Below are 20,895 nucleotides of genomic sequence, written 5' to 3' on the forward strand. Positions count from 1 at the left end.
TCCCACCTCACAGGCTCGAAAAAGGGGATGAGAAGCCTCTAGTAAGGATGTAAAACTGATCTCATTTAAATAAAGGTTCTCCACAGCCACGATGAAGGTGTCTTACACTTACCTCTGTGTGCTGAACATCACAGCCTGTGAAGCAGGGAGGTGTTGGTAGGAGTTGAGTACAGCTGGTGCACACACGTGGTTACAAAACAGAGCAGCTCTCAGGAGTCACAGGGGAAGTGGTGGGGTGGCCTGTGCCAAGCCCAGTCCTGCATCCTGAGTGCAGCACAGTGGTAACCCCAACAGGAGCCTGTGCACGCAGACAGGGCCAGGCTGGAAGGTGCCCTGATTCCTGAATTTCTGGTAAATCAAGGAAATGCTCCAAACCAAACAGGACACGGTTCAAGAGCACGCAAACAAACCAACACGCTGAACAGGGGCAGTCGGCTGCACAGAACACAAGGCTGTAACCTTTGTTTCTGCCAAAAAAGAATATAAAAGAGTGTAACAGGAAAGGGCATCGGGAACTGGGATCACACTGCTGCAAAAAAATGCGGGATGTGCCGATGGCTCCGTGCAGCGGTGAGTGAGGGGCGTGGGACAAACTGCCTGTGATAGCAGGGGACAGGATGTTGCAGGGCATTACAGCCCAGCCCCACATTCCTGTGCACAAACAGGAATTCTGCCCATCACTAATTGTGCTCCTCCATCTGGTACCAATCAGGATCTCTGCTGGAACTCTGGGGCCGGTTACCAGCAACACTCCTCAAGAAGGCCGGGTACCATATGGAGAGAACCCGAGGAAATGAAGGGAAAAGCATCACAGCTCTCATTTTTCTTCTCAACTACTTTATTCAGTTTACAAAAGACAAAGAATGAGGGCAGAAATCACAGCTATCTCTGAATAAAAGACTGCTGCAAAAAAAAAAAGGTCATTAAATTTTCTGTGACCATACGAAAGGCAAGTATTAAGAGGTTTACAATGAGGCAGGGACAGTTAATTGGATTCAGGAAATAACTCCCAACTTTCCAATTGCTGCAAGAACAGCAGAGAACTGGAGTGAACTACTTGAGGGGTTCGTGGCACTCCTGGTATTGGAAGTTTTAAATCAGAGTAAACATTTGCCAGGGTAGTTCCTTCTGAGGGAGCTGAAATAGGTTCTCTCTACAAGCCCCTTCCAGATCTTTTCCATGACTCTGAATTTCCAGATGCAGCTCAGGGCCAAACATGGCACCAAACAGGTGTCTCCTGACTGCTTTGAAATTCCACTACACCACGTGCATAGTTTTTAAAAATCATTTATAGTCACTGATCAGAAGAAATAGCCAGCACCCAAGTACACTGCTTTGTAACAATGAGGAGTAAAAGTAAAAAAGTCCAAATCAGACTAGCCTGGGTGTTCTAAACCAGTTCTACTTCAGTTAAGGAGCAGGTCTGATTTAAATTCATTCTATAGCTTAAGGAAATATAATTACCTACTCCCTGCTCAGCATTTGCCAGCAGTACTTACATTGTAACTACTGACCTACAGAGAAAGCACATTTATGTAATAAGTGGTGGTAGTAAACAGATCAATGAGCCACTGGAGACTGGACCCAGACCTGCTTTCAAGGAGACTAATATTGCAAACCAGCTGCCAAAGTCTGTTCCAACCTGTGGTAAGGTTAAAAAAAATAAATTACTTCTGGCATAGACAGTTGGATTTCCACCTCCCCCCCTCCATCATCAAGCTCTCACTGTATTTGTGGAAGACTGGTTAGTGAGGTGGATATAGGTTGCAAATAACATAATATATATAATATATATCATACATATGGATACTGGAAGAAGGAGATAAAATTATTCCATTTGTACTCTCCTAATTATACACATTTACTTCTTTCATCAGTAGGTCACACAGGTTATCAGTGTGTCAGAGCACACACTGTTTTATATAAACTCTCTTTACCAAAACAAATACTTTTGTAAAAATTGTCCCTTGGAACTCACTTTTGTTAAAGCATGGCTGAGAACTCACAACAACTACAGAAGATCAGTGAAAGTCATATAACAAATGCTAGAACTGAACTCAGTCCAATAAAAAATGGCCAGAATAAAAAACCCCTCATATAAATAGTCCTATGTACACTTTGGTTGCCAACTCTAGGGTAGACAGTACTACAGGGAGCTGTAACCTGACTGGCAGTGCAAGTCACCTGTCCAAGAAAAAAAAAAAAGTAAAAATGCACCAAAAATAGTTAATGATCAGAATTGTGCTGCTCCTCTCTAAACTGGAGAAGAGAATTTCAGCATCTGGCTCGTCAGCCACACAGGCAATGGTGTCTCACATTCCAGCAGCAGGAAAACAGTTCCAACCTTCCTGCTTGCTGAAGGTTCTGCCCAGCACCATCTCTGTGCCAAGGACATGTGCCCACCTGGCACCGCCACCGAGAGAAAAACCTGATCTGTAGTGCACAAATGGAGCACGAGCATTTGATTCCCAACATGCAGGTGAAAAATACAAAATAACAACAGTCATAATAAAAAAGGAAAAGGACATTCTAGAGCAGAGGGAGCTGCAGGAGCTCTGAGGAGTACACGGGGTAGCCCAGGGGCGGGTCAGCAGCCTGCACCGTCAGGTTGCGCAGCAGCACCGGGTGTGCCTGGATGCTGTACCGCTCCTCGTCATCGTTGGTGGCATAGAGCAGCTCCCAGGACAGGTTGGCCCACTGACCTCGGACAGCCTCAGCATTCAGCTTTCCCACCTGCACCAGCAATTCCTGAAGAGTGAGGACTCGCCCGGTGTAAATTCCCTGTGAGAAGGAACAGATCACGGTGTCCAGCGCGTTCTCCGAGATGAGACACGAGCAGTTTGGTTACAAGGCTCAATGACACCTTGGGGCTACATGCCACGAATATCATCCCTTTAAACACAGCAAAGTGTATAAACCAGTCTCCTGGTTTTGACTCTTCCATCTAGGGAGATAATCAGGAAATACTGCTGCCTCTGTGGTGTGATTTTCAACAACAGTGGTGTCAGTTCCTCCCTAGTACAAACATAAACTCTGCACAGCCCTCAGGGAACACAATTACAAAGGGAAAAGAAAGAACAGTGGAAAGGAAAACCAAACTTAGACCTTGCTCACTAGTAATTTTTCTTCTTACCATGCTTGGGTCATGCCCCAGTGAGAAAAGATATGGCTTCTCCTGCAGAACTGCCTGCTGCCACTCCAGGTCTGACACCAGCCCAATGTACCAATCACTGTCATATTCCTCCAGATAATTCACCAGCTCTTCAAAGTTCTCCACTGGACCCAGGCTGGCTTTGTCCACCATAAGTTTAAAAGTGTATCTGAAAGGTGCAGAACACCACATGGTCACTTGTGCAGCAAAGATAGAAGGAAGAAAGGCTCTTCAGGCCACAGAAGGTGGAAAAGGCTCCACCAAACCCTGTCAGTTACTGCTCGTCAGCTGAGCCACGGCCAGTCAGTCTGGCTGTGCTTTTAGCCCACCCAGAGCTAAAACACATCAGCTTAAGCTTCTCTCATTCCCCTCCAACATCATTCCTGCTGCCTGATAATGGAAAATGCCAAAATCTAAATCCATCACAATTCTCTTAGATATGGGGACAGTGAAAATGGGTTGTTTCTTCCACACTTAACACAGCAGATTGGAGACAGCTGCTGTGGGGAAGGGAGGAAAGAAGAAAACTCCATACCACAGGCTTCACTGCCAGGAGTCACAGGCAACATTTATGTAGGAAGAAGCTACAAATATATTTAAATCACATGGGTTAAACATAACTTCAATGAAGTGGTATTCACTTCCAAAGCACAGGACTCTCTAACTTTTTCATATATATGAGGGAACGTTTTTCTTTTACCTGAATGCTTTTAATGCCAGCTGGAATAGCTCTGGTTTGCCTGTTAGCCAGTCCAAACCCACAGACCAGGGAATGCCCCCAGTGTAGGCCCTGAACACGTGGCTCGGGGCAGGCACAGCGTTATCCAGGCCAAACAGACCAAAGCAACACGACAGCACTCCCTGGATGTACAAGTCCTTCAAAGCTTTATCTTCCATGAGGTCTGCAAGTAAATTGGAAGGCTTTTCTTTCAGATGGAAAAAGTCCAGCTGACTCAGAACGAAGTGGTACCATTCCTCTGGAAATCTCTGCCTCATCTCACTGACTTTGGAAGGTGGCACGGGCGCTGTTCTCCATTCCTCAGGGATGCTCAACAGCTCCGAGTAAGAGCAACTAAATTCAACCCGAGGCAACACTTCTGGCTGTTTCCCTTTGTCTACAGCAGGCAGCCCAAGCACCACAGCCCTGTACAATTTATCTTCTGGTGACATTTCTTCTGTGAAGTCTTGGCTCTGTGTTTCCACAGACCCTGGAATAGACAGGTGCACTTTTGGTGTCAGTCCCAACTGCCCAGGTTCTTTTCTGTCTTTTGTTCTGCCACTGGGTTCAAAATCAAAAATGTCACTATCATCAGTCCAGTCCTCCACTGTATCCACACTAAAGCTGTCGTCTTCCCTTGGAGCCCTGGATCTTCCCGCTGCACCGCTGTGCTGATTTTCTGGAAATGACCCTTGTTTGTTCTTGTTGGCACTGCCTGGGCTTTCCCACATCTTTGATTTTTTATAACAATGCTGGACAAGCATCCACACAAGCACTTTAATGAAATCATCTTTCAGGTGCTTTAAATTCTCATGAGAGTCAATGATTCCAGATAACACATTCCTGGCATCGGAGTACAGCCGCACAGGTACCACAGTACAAGGAGTCAGGATGTGTCCAAAATGGGGATTGGGAGAGAGAATCTTCGTGCGCTCCTGATGTTCAAAGGCCATTTCAAAAATCTCGTCAACTCTGTGAGCTTCAGCAGCATGACAGGATGTTTCCTGCAGTTCTAGCCCCTAAAGCACACATGAAAACAACTTCCTCTTAGTCTTCACCAGGACATGTCTTTATATGCTAGCAAGCTCTTTGCTTCCAACAACATTTTTTCTGAATTAAAATATATGTTCCATTGTCAATATTTTCCACCACTGAACCTATAAATCTAACTGGAGAGAACAGCTAGATGAGCAGATGCAATGACAGAGCACTCACTTGCAATACTAGACACAGATCAATGTCTTAAATGAATCTTTGCCCCATGCAGATCTTATTAGTCATTCTACTGAAGATACTGTGTCACAAGCTGGATGATAAATTCCACATCTGCCACACATGACTGGCTAGTATAACCCTCATCTTAAAAAATTAACTATAGCATCAGGTAAATCAGTTACATTGATGAAATGCTACACAGCAGAATGTATTCATGATTTCCAAACATGAATGTCTCAATGTTCAGCATACAGTTACCTTAATGTTAACACCACAGTACGTGAAGCCTTTTTCCAGCACCAATATCCACATCAGTCTGTCCTGAAAGCGGCACAAGTAATGTGATCCAGGCAGAGAGAGACCTAGACAAGGGAAAAAACCCAACAAAAACTATGTATTACTTTGGTATCATAGTGATGAAAACCTCTTCTACATGCCAATGAAAGGATTCAACTGCAAACACAAAATATTTCTGCATCAACATCACAACCAGTTAAAACTGGCTGACTAGGACCTTAGAATCCTAAAGAAACCAGTTCCAAAGCTGGATCTTGAAACTACTGAGTTAATTTTGAAAAAGCTGTGGAAAACTGGGAAACCCTCACACAGCTGCAGGCTGCAGTATTAATACTGCACTAGGGTTAAGCCACCCCACCCTTAATTCCCTTTGTAGAGATGATTTTCATGATTAAAGATCATCTTTGGCTGCATTTCCAACCACTCAGTTCCCACTGATGTTCTCTGGAGACCTAAAATTCTTATGACTGAATGCATTAAAGAATCATGATATAGCACATGAGTACCCTAATGGCCCAATTTGCTGTGGAGTAAGAAGTTTATTTGTTATGGGAGAAATAAATCCATAACTAATCAGGATTTGTTACCTACAGCACCGGTTCCTAAATTGATTGTCTGTATTCTAGCATTAATAGAAAATCACAGAATCACAGAATGGTTTGGGTTGAAAGGGACCTTAAAGACCATCCAGTTCCAACCCCCTGCTGTGGGCAGGGACACTTTCCACTAGACCAGGTTGCTCCAAGCCCCATCCAACCTGGCCTTGAACACTTCCAGGGATGGGGCAACCAGAGCTTCTCTGGGCAACCTGTGCCAGGTCCTCACCACCCTCATAGGCGAGAATTTCTTCCTAATATCCTGAAGTATCTTCTATATTTCTTCCTAAAATATCCCCTCCAATGTGAAATCCAGAGTGTAAATGATTCTGCCAAGTGTCAGCTCACCAGTGACACACCACCACCCATTTTACCGACACGTAAATAGAGGCAGGGCAAGAGTACCTGCTCATCCTTAAATATTTGTGAATCAAAATCAGACACATTGAGCACGAACAGCAAATACAGAGGAAATCATCTGTAGTCATCCTGAAACACCTTTGTGTGTCTGTGCATAAATAAATTTGATCCCCCTGTATTAAGCTGGACATCGCCAAAAATACAGACACACAAAATAAACCGGAATTTGAAAATAGGGTTCTGAATGACATCAAAGTAGTTAGTACTCAAAAATCCCACTGCAAAAATTAATGACACTTTCGGCCAAAAAAGCCACACAAAAGGTACCTTTTCTCTTTTCTACCTATTTCAATAAAAAGTGGAAGGCCAAACTTTCTAAGAACTGGTTGTTATACTGTATTTGAAGTATAGCCTAATGTCAACTTTCCTAAAACAATGGTTCTGTCCTTAAGCATGACTTTGCTGCCAGTTTATGACCTGCTTCTGCTGTCACTCATGTCCAGTGACCACTCACTTGCACAGAGAATTTTAGTTTTAGAACGTTGTAAGATGAAATCAGTGAAACCAACCATTAAGCTGTAGTTAAAATTTAAGTAACCTTTTCTATCCCACTGAGCTAATGAAGTGCATTTTCTTGCTAACATTTTGCAAAGATTTTAATTCCTTTCTTGCTAGCTGTTAAAGCTACTAAAACTCCTTTACACAGAGAAAAAGTACGGGTTTAAATTAGTGACACACAAAGTGGTACCGCTCCGTTTTGAACTCATCTGAGAACACCACATTTTTTCTTGCTTGAAGACATTCATTCACAGATCTTCCCATTAAAGAAGAGACTTTTTCTCCCCCCTCAAGACTAGTCTTTTAAATTATTTATTCTGAGGCAGACATGCCATCACAGTCATTATGGCAAAGGGGAAAAAAACCCTATAAAAATATGTACAGACATAACACAGAAGAAAGATATAACAGATAGATATAACTATATATATATATCTATTGTATTTATGAAACACAGATGGGCTGATGCTGTAGGCAAACTGAAGTATCTCTCTTTAGAGGAAAAACATTTCCTAGTTTTATTTAATACCTCCCTCTAATCAGTACTAGAAGTGCAGCAAATGTAAAAGTAAAGCACTTGGTTATATTCTTCAAAAAAGCATGATTAAGGCTAACTTCCACTGCCTTCAAATATTAGTCCATTTTGTCTAATCATAAGCCATTTTCTAAGAGGCTTATGTAAATACTTGCCTCTTGTCTAAGGGCAGCAATCTTCTGATTATTTAGGTTACACAAAGGCTGTTCCTCGAGACAACGAGCTGGCAATTTTAACAGTTATCCTGTCTCCAGCTGGGAAAAAGACCGAGCATTTCTTCACCTGTTTCTGTAATTCTGTGAAATCCCCCTCACGATGCCTTTCACAGGCTGCAAACCCACAAGTGCTGTCACAATCCTACCCTGACTGCCTGCACAAGATATGACATTAAGTCTTATCAACTGGTTCTGTTCTCAACTGAATACTGCTAGCTGTCCTACATCATGTATTTTACTAACATCCAGTCCATATTCACCATAACCAACTAACAGAGCCAAATCAGCAAATTCAGCTTCTGGATCCTGAGCAATGGGATTGATGCAGAGAAAGACACAGTCACAGACAGCAGTTTGACACACATCCTTCTCTGTGCTGTCTGGCAAGAGAACTCAATTTATTGCCTCCAATTAGGTGGGATGAATGCATTCCATCCTTTTTGCTCAGTATAAAAAGATTAGGATTGAGACTGTTCCATCACCATTTAATTTCTCCTTAAAGGGAACAAACCACAGTTATTTTTTTATGGGAATGTAACAAGTAGAGATCATAGAACCATTAGGGTTGGAAGAGACCTCCAAGATCATCAGAGGCCAACCTTTGGCTGAACGCCACGATGTCCACTAAAACCAGGGCACCAAGTGCCACATCTACTTGTTTTCTGAACGCCCCCAGGGATGGTGACTCCACCACTTCCCTGGGCAGCCTGTTCCAATGCTTGACAATCTTTATGGTGAACAAATTTTTCCTGATATCCAACCTAAACCTCCCCTGATGCAACCTGAGGCCGTTTCCCTTTGTCCTATCGCTGGCTGACTGTACAAGAAGGATCAAAGTACCCACTTTTTCCTCAACTGAACAATCTCTGAGCATCAGATTTAACCCACGCCGTGAAACGTGGTTTAAACCACGGTTCTCCCATTCTCCAGCAAAATCACCTTTCCTAAGGTATTTAGCTTCATCAGTGTTGCTGTGCACCTACCCAGGCTCCCAGTGGCCAGTGCAGACTGCAGGGCCACAGCCAGGCTGGGCACCAGCTGCTGGTAGTACACGGTGTCGGGGCACACACAGGCTGTGGCACCCACAGGTCCCGGCCAGCTCCGGACAGGCCTGGGAAACCCGACCAGGAACACGGGCAGCGTGAAGAGCGGCAGCAACGGCGAGGAAAGGAGGGCGGAGATGGCGATGAGGGTCAGCAGGATGGGGAAGAAAACCACGTTGAGGGCGATCAAGGTGGCCGTGGATTTCCGGCGCTGTTTCTTCTCCGTCCACGACGTCAAGAGAATGGCCAAGGCAAACTGCAGCTTGGACACAAACTGGAGCAGGCGATCCCGGAGGAGACCAACCTGTGGGACACAGACAACAAGCATGTCATTTGTAGCCTGTGTCATATTCAGCACTGCCAGAGCTGCCTTGGCTACAATGATTTTATGAAAATTAAGCATGGCTATCATTGATTGGTGTTACTATTTATCTTAGTGCACAGTTTTTAGCTTCTGGGCTCTGTAATTCTCTAACAGGAGAAAGCAAGGAAATAAGGACTTTAAGTGACGACTACCTGCTTAAATTTACATTATGACAATTACCAGCAAGAGTCTGATTCCTGTATCAAGGCTTCTGTTCCACCAGAGGTCTGGATTAAACACCAACATTTGTGCTATTGACACAATCACAATGTCCAGTAAGGCATTTTCTGTATTCTGCCAGACCTAAAACAGAGATATGTTAGACATACGTTTAAAAATGTATCTATTTATCTGTGCTTTCATGACCTGGAACGTTTCTTCCAAGCCACCTTAATACTTAAATCACGCAGAAGAGCATGTCTTAGGCTAACAGATTTAAAATTCAAATTACCATCCTAAATATTCTCGTGAATCCAATGCAAACAGACACAGAATGAAGGTTTTGTAGCGAACGGTCTAGTGACAGGAACGCTATCATAGCAAACGGAGACACTGGAATTGAAATAAAAGAATCATTGATTTCCTTTCAAAAACATAATACAAGTCTACAGAGGTAAGCAGTCTTATTGCAGAATGGAAATCTTAATAAAACAACTCTTCCCTTCATTATCAAACTCCTCTTTGTGTTACACTCTCAGGATATCGAACAGCTCGTTTGCACTAATGGCCCAGGACAGCAAACATTTACATCAGTGCTCAGTTGTCACTTGCTGTTACGGTTTTTCTGGTCTTTATTTGTTTCTCCAAGAGAATGGGAATTCTCAAATAAATAAAAATAAAATGGAATAGCAGTCATCAATCCACTTTCCCAAATGAATGCTTCTTTATGAAATAGTTTAAATCAAATTTTTATTCCCTCATAAGTAGATGCATTTCTCCCTGACCTACCAGAAAGGAGGTTCCCTTTCCTAGCAAGTTGTAAGAACCAAATATTTAGTCAGCTTGAAAACTCTTAGATCACTTTGTTGTGAGAACATTTTAAAAAAATCTGCAAGTGCCATTTTTTTCAAAAGTGAGTACTTAAGTCACAACTAAAATCCTTTAAGAGGCCTTGCTTTCTGAGCTGGGCTTTTAAAAAGCTGAACTTTTTAGGTTCACCTCTGAAAAAAAGGAAATAAATAAAATCACTTTCAAATATTCTGGACCAGTAACTTTGACCTCAATGCACAATTTATCAAGACATCAACAAGTATTTCAAGCTACTTGGTTTTTTAGTTCATTTATAGAATCTTGCACATACAGCAGTTCTAGGGTTGTTTCAATCTCCCTACAAGCATCATCTAACAAACAACAGACAGTGTGTATTCCTACCTAGTGTTAGTAAAATCCTCCTGACAACACCAACTTTCATTAGCCTTCTTTGCTTCTCCATGAACACAGTCACAGTCCTGACATCCTTTGGGTAAAAGGGGTTTCGGAAGACTCCAAACAAGTACACTCTCTGAATCTCTCTAAGAATCCACATAATTATAAGTAATAGGATGAGAATGTAACTTGCTATGGCCTGAGGACTGGCCTGGGAGAATGATGAAGAGCCTGCAAATCGGTGCAGCAGACTCGCTTCCGTGAGGGCAAATGTCAACACAGTCAAATAGAAAATAAATTCCCTCCACCCAAATTGCATCCTAAGACCTCTGTGCATATTTTTAGGTTTGCTGGAGGCTAAATGGCTGATCATGGTGTGTTTGAAGGCAAAACCAATCTCGCTTAGGTTAAGACTCAGTATGAACCCAAATCCAGTCATGAAGAGGATCACACCGAGAGTGCTGGGAATGAAATACGATGCTATTGCTGTTCCAGCAGAAATGAGAAACATTACTAATAACCTGTGAAGGAGAAAATAAAAAAGATTTGCTTGAAAAGAAAAAGGTTATGAACAATATTGATATATTTTACAATCATATAAACATTTACTTTGTGTTACTTGACATAGGTGAACCTCCTAGTCCAAACTCCAACAGTTGTTCCATTAGCCACAGAAAAAGTGCGTCAAGCGGGGGCAGAATTCCCATTGCCCACAAGAATGGCAGGAAAAGAAATAGGATGTGCAAAATCTGGTTTGTCTGTTCTAGAATGGGTGCGTTGACAGCAAACCTGGATAAAAGAAGAAATGGATTTGACTTCTGTGAAGGAAAGGGTAACTTATGTGTGGGAAGACTTTTTGTTTAAACAGTACAGCAAATTCCAAAGTGAAACCATTACATATTCAACCTACAAAACCTCAATTATGATGTTTTAAAAGGAAAAATAAGGACATACATTTATGCTTGGGGCAGTAACACATTAATTAGAACATCAGAACACAGCCTAATTTTCCATTTAAGAGATTTGAAGTCTTTGGATTATGCAGATGAACCCAGTGATGCAATTATCCCAGTTGTTTTGATACTGCTGTGATAATACACTGAAGAAATACTTGTGCAAAAAGAAAGGTCCACAGGCTCCAAAACCTCAATAGTTTAACAAAAAAAAAGCAGAGTATTTTTTCAGAGTCACAAAAGCAAAATTTTATGCCAGTCCAAGACCCAAGAGGTAAGTCTTAACACTGGAAGAACTGGCATGTTGCCTGCACACCTAAACTCTCTTTAGGAATATAAAATATTATTTTCTATATAAAAGTGTCAAAATCGTCCTGTAAAAATACAAAGATCAGTGTCAGAAACCTGCATAAATTCTGTGTCATATGTAGTTCACCAGCTAGCTAATTCAGTTAAAGGTGGACTGCCAAGATATTTGGTTTCTCTCTACTTTTTAATAAATAAGCAAGTAAGCCTCAAAGGAATTTTATCAGGAATTTAGACAATGTCTGAATTTTCTCCTCAGGAAATTAAAAGAAGAATTTGGAGTATAATTCTCCTAACTTAACTGAAGTGGAAATGAGGGTAAATCTTTAACAAAGACATTTCCAAGTGCAAAACTAGTAAAATCAAACACGCTTTTTTTTTTTTTAATGCATCTGAAGTACCCCAACCATAAAATATGTACATGTGACAAAGTGATATAAATATCACTCGACAGGGAGAACGAATGCATAGAGTAAATCTAAAAGCATCTTGCTTTAAGAGATTCTGCAAATACTTGTTAAGAAAAACCCATCTGAAAAACAGAAATATACAAGTCTCCTATTTGTAAGCTGACATAGCTCTTTTGTATTACAAGAGCACTTAAAAATTCAAGTTCAAAATCCATACAACCAAGATATAGCAATGCTCACATTTGCTTATCCATTCATTAAAACCAAATTCAGAGTCCTTTTTTTTTTGCCTGTTGTCTAAAACACTCTGCAATTGTTTTGCAGAGATTAAATGAGAATATATTCCAGGATGAAATCTGGACATAAATCCAGTATTCCTGAAGTCTGCAGTGTTTAGATCTACAATTCCAGGTGAGGAACATGTGTTTTCAAAACACATCTTTTAAAAGGATAGTGATGCAAATGCTCTGGTACAAAAATACTAAAAATTACATGGTAGAAGACAATTTTACCTGTATCATATGTACAAACTGTTTTAACTGTTCTTCCTAATTTACATGGAATGCTATAAAAATTTAGGAACCTTTTATACACAGCACAGAGCCTCAATTTTCACCATATACCTATCTGGTTTCTTTCTTTGAAGTTCCTACAGTTGATTAAAATCCCAAAATAAATTTTCCTCAGAAGAATAATTTCATCTTTCTCATCAAAAATACACAGAATAACCACTACTTAAATTAGCTAAATGCATTATTAGGTTTACCTGTGTGCAAGATCCACTGCAATAAAGACAAAAATGTAGAAAGGTCTCATCAGAGCAGTGATTTCATAAGTATCCAGTGCTTGGAAAGTGGCTGTTTCAGTAGCTGTGTTTATGATTAATGAATACTCTCCTATACATATGGTCACCCATCCAAATACAAAGATCACAACAGTTCCTCCAATGTTGCTATATAACAAGGTTATTCTGTTTGGCAGCAAATACCAAGTTCCCAGCCCACACAATACCCCTGCCAGAAGGGAATGAAATACAGTGTTGATTATATACTTCTTGCCAGGAATAATAAATTTTACTGTCTCTGAACCTACACAGCTGGAAAATTCAAACTCATCTTCATCTGTCAGGGTATTCTGAATTTGCATTCTCTCTACTGTCACTGTTTTCTGCTTTGCATGTAGATTTGTCATCTGGAGAGCAAGTGCAGTGACAAACATCAGTCCTCCCGACAGTGCTGCAGTGCAATAGTCCTTCATGACTCCCAGCTGGTACAAGAGTGTTCCTACTCCTCCCCAAACCCATGGTGTCAGAAAGAGAATGATCTGGTTCACATATATGTAGGGAGGGGCACAATAGCCTAATTTGAGCCGGGGACCTCCCAGCACAGTCTGAGGAAAGCGCTTCAAGAAGAACTCCTGTTTGTAATCGTTGAGCAGAGGTACATCTGGCCCCATCCTTGTGACTCAGGAATGCTGGCTGAGTGCCATCTTTCCTGTGAGAGAACAGAAAGGAAAATACGGAAACATTACTGATTCTGCAGCTCGGAACCCAGGGGATTCTCGTGTCTTATTTTTATTTACCAAGTTACAGTGGAATTCTGACACGTCAGGGTTAGAATCTGCCAGAATACAACTACTAAACAAACACCTATTTTAAAATGTGAACATATTCTTTAACCTGAAACTTTAGGCAACGAATAAAACAAATAACCTGTTCTTGGGAGATGATAAAACCAGCTCATCTCCACACCAGAACACCTTCCTAAAACCGACACTTTTCCCCACCTGGTCTAATTCCAATCGCATCTTGCCACAGACCTCTAATTCCAAATAATCCTGTTAAGGATCTCCTTATACAAACAGAAGAGTCAGGGATTTCAGTGAGTAGTCACATAAGTGCAAGGGTACAGGCACACAGAGGTCCCTGTAAAAATCAAAGCCTTATGTAATAAACTCAATATAGGAAAATATTAGTAGAAGCATTAAAAATTACTTTCCACATCAACATTGTTAAGTGTCCTCCCTACACAGCCCAGTTGCAGAACAGGATCTCACTGTACTCAGCAGCACAATGAACTAAAGAGTTCGCTTTCTGCTTCCTAAAACACATAAAATTAAAAAATAAATACAATACTTGTGAGTTGTAGCAGAGTCAGCATATATTCTTCTGTATGTCAGCGGAGAAAGCTGAAAAAAAGGAAACAAAAGATAACCTGTAAACACTTACAATGACCCATCAAACTGAAATCGGGTACAAATACTCATTTAGAGAGGATCAGGCAGTGCAGAAATAATGAATGTAAGGTGGTACCAATGATATTAAAATATAATTCTATGCTACTAGTCATGAAAGCAAGAGTGTATGAATGACAGGTAGCAATACTAAAGCTAAGAAATAGGGTGAAAAAACCAGCACAGAAATGCTAGAATTATTAATAATAATTCTAAAAAAGAGATGTTGGTGTGCATTAGGAGATGTGCAATTTCTGAAATTCTGACTTTCTTCCACTGGACCTGTACAGTCTGATGAACACCTACTGCCATCATTGCATTAAAAATTAAACACCCTGCTGCCATGGAGTTGCCAAACTGCTGTGATCCCTTCTTCTAAAATACCAAACGCTTCTGGGCTCTTCTAAGAACAATTTACTCTTTTTTTTTTAAACAGGTATCAATCATTTGACTGTAGGTAGATGCTGGTCATCACGGAATGAAGTCAGAAACAGCACAACTGAGAGATTAAAGGTCATTCACGGGCATTATCACGACTGGAAATTTGCATTCAGGGTCCACTAATTCAATACACTCCACCATGAAAAGCAGGACCCCACGGGCTCTGTAACTACTCTCCATGTAGGATGTGGAATTTTTTTTTTTTTTAAATATAAAATATTTAAAACACAGGGATTTTTTTGGTCACAGTATTTCAAGCCACTGAAAGTTTCTTAAAGCAAGGAGAAGGCAGCAAGTCCTAATGGAAAAGACACATGTTGACAATGGAGAGGGGAATTCATTCCAGTCAGCTCAGGAATTTGAAAATGTAACAGCGACACACCCAACTAAAAACAAATTTCAAATGTAATTTAAAAAAAAAAATCACAATTCAGCCAATCTTCCTTAGAAAAATAAGCATTGCTTAGAGGGTACATGGGCATGAGACTAAGCTGCTGTGAAAGTTACAGGCAACTGAAGTTTTATAGGCACATAAATGACAGAACCTGAGTTTTAAAAGAAACATGGAACCAATAGGTGCATAGTTTTTCTTGAAAAACAGTTTTCAGGCAGCTGTGTTTTTCTGTTCCAAGAAGGGCTATTTTTGTTTTGAGTTCTGGTCTGCGCTTGTGTTTGTCAGTTTATATTGCTAACTAAATGTTAGCAAAACATTCCTCTTACAGTTTCTGGGTAAACAATAGGCATCTTTGTGTGAGACACAAAAATCTACACACATAAACAATATAGTTCTGCTTGGCTCCACTCCAAAACGAGCCATGGAAAGACGTGAATTTATTTATAAATGAAAATCCTGAGACTGAAGCTCACAAACTACGGAAACTCTATCCGCAACCATCCTCCTGGCTTCCAAATAGTCAAGTAGCACATGAGGACTTCAAAGAAGGACTCATATGTGTCTCTTTATTCCAGTGCAAAGCCCTAGCAACAAGACTCCATAGATCAGTGAGTGTTTACAGGACCTGGCTTCAATATACATTCTTGACATACAGGCCTGGTCCCACTTTGACAACTTGCCTGGTTACCCAAACAATTCACACAACAGCCTGTCATCACCAGCGGGGATCCATGCCACATGGATACTGCCACAACAGGGATGGCAAAAGGGCTTTAACACCATAAAGTCACTTAACCAGTTCTCCCCTGCAATATCCTCTCTATGTCCCTATTACAGAAGGAAACAAAGCCTCAAATTCAGGTAGAAATTCACAGGAGGGCATGAATTTTGGTCTAAATGAACATCATCCTTCATGTACACTGGTGGTGGGTCAGTTCAGTTTGGTTTGGGTTTATTTCCAGCAGGTTATAGAATATGTGTACACCTGACTGCCACCTAAGCAGCTGAAACACATAAAGCTTAAAAATACTTACCTCGGTGGTCTTCCAAGTGTTTTCATGTGAGGGTAAGTGAGGATTACAAACCCCCTGCTAGCACAGAAGGGTGGACGGTGGTGGAAGATAAGGAAGAGTTTGTGGCATCCCCTGTCCAGGCAAACCCAGACACACCTGGTGCCCGGACACCTGCACCCCCGGTTGGAGATTCCACTGGTCAGACATCCCTGGTTAACGATTCCACAGGCCAACTTCCAGCCAGGAGCCAGCCAGAGCAGGCTGGGGCCCTCTGCTCAGCAGCGCTGATGCCACCCCCCAGTGAGGCTGGGGACGCAGCATTTTGGGACAACATTCCCCATCCCGCTTCGGGATGAGCATCCCAGGACCACCTTTGGGAAAGGTCACAGGCCACCTCCTCCCGAAGCACCTCTGCCCCCTGGCCAGGCGGGCTCCCACCGGAGCCGCCACTCTTCCCACCCACCCACCTCGCTCTCACCTCATCTGCAGATGGCACATAAATTAAAAGACCCAACCAAGCGACCACAAAAAACACCTCTGTGATCTCAGCTCCGGAGAGGATGGGCCGTCGGGCAGGACGGCCGGGGGGGCAAACCCACGATAAAGAGCCTCAGCGAGGCGGGCACCTACCTGTGGCCGGGGCTCGGAGCGGGGCAGGGGGAGCAGGGACTGGGCCGAGCCGGCGGCGGGAGGAGGAGGATGAGGAGGAGGATGGCGGAGCGCGGCCGTGCTCTCCCCGCCCCTTCTCCCTCCCCTCAGCTGCCGCCGCCATTTTGCCCGCCTGAGGCACCCGGCGCGGACCCGCTGCCTGCGGGAAATGGCTCCGGTTCGCGGGGCCATCGGGGCTGCCCCGGGCGGCTCCTCGGCACGGGGGCGGTGAGGGGCGATCGCCTTCCTGCCCCCTCACAGCGGGCTGTGCCCCGAGCCCGCCGCCGCCCTGCACATCCCTCGGCGGCATCACAGAATTAATTAGGTTGGAAAAGACCACTGAGATCATCCAGTCCAACCTGTGATCCAACACCACCTTGCCAACCAGAGCATGGCACTGAGTGCCACATCCAGTCTTTCCTTAAACACCTCCAGGGACCGTGGCTCCGCCACCTCCCCGGGCAGCCCGTTCAAGCGTCTGATCGCCCTTTTTGTGAAGAAATTCCTCCTAATGCCCAACCTAAACCTCCCCTGGCTCAGCTTAAGACGATGTCCTCTGGTCCTGTCACTGTTCCCTGGGAGCGGAGCCCGACCCCCACCTGGCTACAGCCTCCTGTCAGGGAGTTGCAGAGAGCGACGAGGTCCCCCCCGAGCCTCCTTTTCTCCAGGCTGAGCCCCCCCGGCTCCCTCAGCCGCTCCTCACACAACTTGTGCTCCGGCCCCCTCCAGGTGGGGCGTTCGCAGCTCGGCTTCCACACACGACCATTGTCCTTGTCCTGTAAAATACGGTGAGAGGCGTCTCTGTAGCTGTGCCGGAGCAGCAGCTCCCGGAGCGAAGGGCAAGGGAAGCCCCTCAGTGAATAACTTGTCACCCAGGCAGCTTGGGGTTTCCTCAAGTGTCTTTCCGACCCGCTGAAAGTTGGTGTGGAAGTGTCGGAGCCTTTATTTTTCATCACCTTTTTGATCCTATTCATAATCTTCCCGCATTAACAAAAGTGCAAACCCAACCACATTAGTTTTTTCTTTAATTATTGCAACATTTAACATTAACATCCAATATGCAACATTCTAATGTGATGCTAAAACATTAATCACAAATACTCAATCCACAGCATTCTGACATAATACCAAAATACTTAACAGTTCGCTTAATCTTGGCTATTAATGACCTTCCTTTATGTCTGACTAGTTCAAGATAAGGACACTGGTTTTAGCCTCAGGTAGAACAAAATGCATTCTCAGTTTTCTTCTAGGTTAATTAAAATGTAAGCACTCTCTGGGAAATTGAAATATAAATCCCAATACTGCAATGCTACTTACTATTTCAAATTATGCCTGTTAAACATTGAGAATATTTAATGGAGTTGTCATGCTTAATATAATTTACGTCCAATAATACTAAAATATATAACTCACTGTACTCATTAGAACACCAGGGCATGCACGTCTACCTTAATACCTGTTAAAAAATCACCATATAAATTGTTATAAAAGTTATATCCATTTAAATGTGAATCCCTAATTTAACACACAGGCATGTGCTTGGCATTTTAGATAGACAAAGGATTCACTGTAATCAGGTCTTATCAGAAGCATCATAACCCTTTTGTAGGTCTGCATATCTTTATTCTTCAGAGATAATAAAAAGGCAGTTAGATTGGGATATTCAGTGTAAGACCTTGGAAACACCGTGAAAGGAAAATGCTCATTTATCTCTACTGAATTTCTTTTACATGAAGTTCAGTGGTACAAATGATTCCTTTTGGAAGACAAATAAAGGTATCTTTAAAAAATGCAAGTTTTTTTCAGTATTTTCTACCTAATATTTATTCACCCTGTCTTTCAATGTATCTGTTGCTATCCTATTAAAATTATTTGTACATCTCACAGGTATTCCAAGCATTAAATAGCATCTCTGTGCGATTCCCTAAAGGCTGGTGGCAGGTATTTACTTTTTGGTTGGCAAGTTTCATCCTGTCCCAGTTTCCCAATTCAGTTACAGTTTTGTAAAGATGATGATTCCTTTCTGGAATATGTAAAGCCTAAATAAGAGTTGCAGCAGGGGGAGGCAGACATTATATTTGTTTCTTTGCCAGTTCTGTGACTTGTGTTTCAGAACTCAGAGAAAGTTTCTTCAAAACTCTGAGAAATCATTTTCTGTGATTTCGCTCTTGCTCAAAAGAATAGATCAGAATTTCAGTCAGTGCAAACTCCAAGAATGGAGCATAGTAATTTATTTCTCTGAAGATTTCTAAGAATTTTCTTGGTCATAGAAAATAAGATAAAACCTGCTAAAACAGACTAAATTGTTTTAGGTGAATTTTGCCAACCTCCAGCTGTCCTTTGCCGGTTATGACACAATTATTTCTGGATTTGGGACTTTGTTTTTGGCTTGCTTTTTTTTAGTTTGTGAAAAAGCTATTAGTCCTGACTCCCCAAATAATAATATGCACATTTCCATATTTTTAATGTTTACTTTGTTTAGAGTGATGAGTGCAAGTGTAAATATTTTTCTTGCTGACCTTTCTCCTCTTTAAAGGCAAACAGAAAAAGTGATTTCTCTTTGGGAATGCATCTGTGTGTGCAGCTGTAGGGATAAGAGAAACAGATGCTTTCTTGCTTTTATTGATTATTAAGGAAGAGAGAGCTTGTAGGAAATTATTTTTTATAGAGAATTAGTGCTAGGTAAGAAAAAAGTTTACTTTCAAATTAGATCATGGAATTGTTTATTCTCCTTTTCCTGATGCCCAAAGTTATACTGCAATCTGTAGGCTGGCATTCCCAAACAGGAGATGTCAGAGTGAAATCTGACTCAATGTTTTACTCAATCTATTTGTCCTGCATCCTACAGGGATGTATCTGTCTGTGTAGCTGTGGAAAGCTGCGGATGTATGTTATCCATGACTACTTTCCTGTGGCTCCCTTGGAAGTAATGCCTTTTGACACATGGCCTTAGGCTGGCAGAAAAACATGCAAAGGAGCTCGCTTCTTTCTGGATGACTTTATCCCTTTAAAATAAACTTTATGGAGAGGTACTCCTTTCTTACATGTGGAAGATTCCTATGTTTTCCCAAAGGCAAAGGCTTTTGATGACTTTCAGGAGTGACCACTAAGAGTTCAAGGGGAACATCCATGTAATGAGTTTCATCAACTGAAGTGTCAGCTCCCATTCAGCTGCCCTCCCTGTTTGGGAGCTAAGCATATGCTTCAAGTCATTTCAGACTTGCTATCTAGCTATTTTTTACAATATTAAAATATGAATATGTTTCTTATCAATTTAATTTTGTGTATAACGTGGTTTGGATTTTATGAGAACTGTATTCTTCCTGGTGAAGGATAAAGCAGTCTGAGTTTGCAGATTTCCTTTCAGTTTGTGTAGGATATTCTTAAAATCAGGATCTGGGAGCGGAATTCTTTTTGTTGTTTAACACAGCAAGGTTTTCCTTTTTTTTCCCTCTTTGCATCTAGTGCTGAAAACATCTCGATTCTGGAAGCAATCTAGTTAAATATTTTATGTTTTGGGAAAGACTCACTTCCCGTGGAAGTCTCTTTCGATTGCTGTGTTTTGAGAATCTGTCACTGATCTGAGGAGAAAGGGACAGAGAGAGAATTACAAATTGCAGATTTGTGGTACTACTGGAATCGTAAGTGACAGCCCGGGATTGACTATGGGATATTCTGCATCTTTAGTTTGACAGGGTGCAACAGTCCTGTGGCCATGCAGCCTTCACGGTTGTCATTTACACCACAGTCCGTGGCCACACGGATGTTGTGGTTATAAACGGAGACAGATCGTGTGTGAGACACTCCGCTCCAGCGACACACGACCCTTTACTGCTGGAGCTCCAGGAGAGTTTGTAGCTTCCATTGCAGTAGGAATGTTTGTATCACCTACGAGTCAGCATGTCCTGTGTCCTTGAGCACTTCACCCAATTAAAAATGGTCATACACACACGTGATACTTGTTAAAGGCCAGGTTTGGGTCACCACCATAGGGCATCCAACTTCGCAACAACTTAAAAATATTCTTGACCAAGAAAATTCAGAGATGTCCGTGAGACATTTGGGCTTTGTGCAGTAT

General features: G+C 42.2%; 1 protein-coding gene across 9 annotated transcripts; it reads right to left on the minus strand.

Moving 5' to 3' along the window:
- Positions 1-820: 820 nt before the first annotated feature.
- Positions 821-17,181, minus strand: PCNX4 (pecanex 4). Of its 9 annotated transcripts, none has more exons than XM_027702368.1 (12): positions 16,797-17,181; positions 14,080-14,185; positions 12,853-13,579; positions 11,027-11,206; positions 10,424-10,938; positions 9,504-9,604; positions 9,233-9,355; positions 8,629-8,992; positions 5,343-5,446; positions 3,852-4,888; positions 3,134-3,320; positions 821-2,781 (listed from the first exon to the last, which is right to left on the minus strand). In XM_027702368.1, the coding sequence occupies exons 3-12, from the start codon at positions 13,539-13,541 to the stop codon at positions 2,530-2,532; spliced, it is 3,552 nt and encodes a 1,183-aa protein (XP_027558169.1). In that variant the 5' UTR covers positions 13,542-13,579; positions 14,080-14,185; positions 16,797-17,181; the 3' UTR covers positions 821-2,529. The 9 variants fall into 9 exon arrangements, with proteins under 9 accessions (XP_027558169.1, XP_027558163.1, XP_027558167.1 ...); XM_027702362.1 differs by lacking the exon at positions 14,080-14,185 and adding an exon at positions 14,221-14,273; XM_027702366.1 differs by lacking the exons at positions 14,080-14,185; positions 16,797-17,181 and adding exons at positions 14,221-14,273; positions 16,645-16,756.
- Positions 17,182-20,895: the final 3,714 nt, after the last annotated feature.

This window comes from Neopelma chrysocephalum, unplaced genomic scaffold, assembly GCF_003984885.1.
Source record: "Neopelma chrysocephalum unplaced genomic scaffold, ASM398488v2 Primary Assembly neopelma1_183, whole genome shotgun sequence".
NCBI lineage: Eukaryota > Metazoa > Chordata > Aves > Passeriformes > Pipridae > Neopelma > Neopelma chrysocephalum.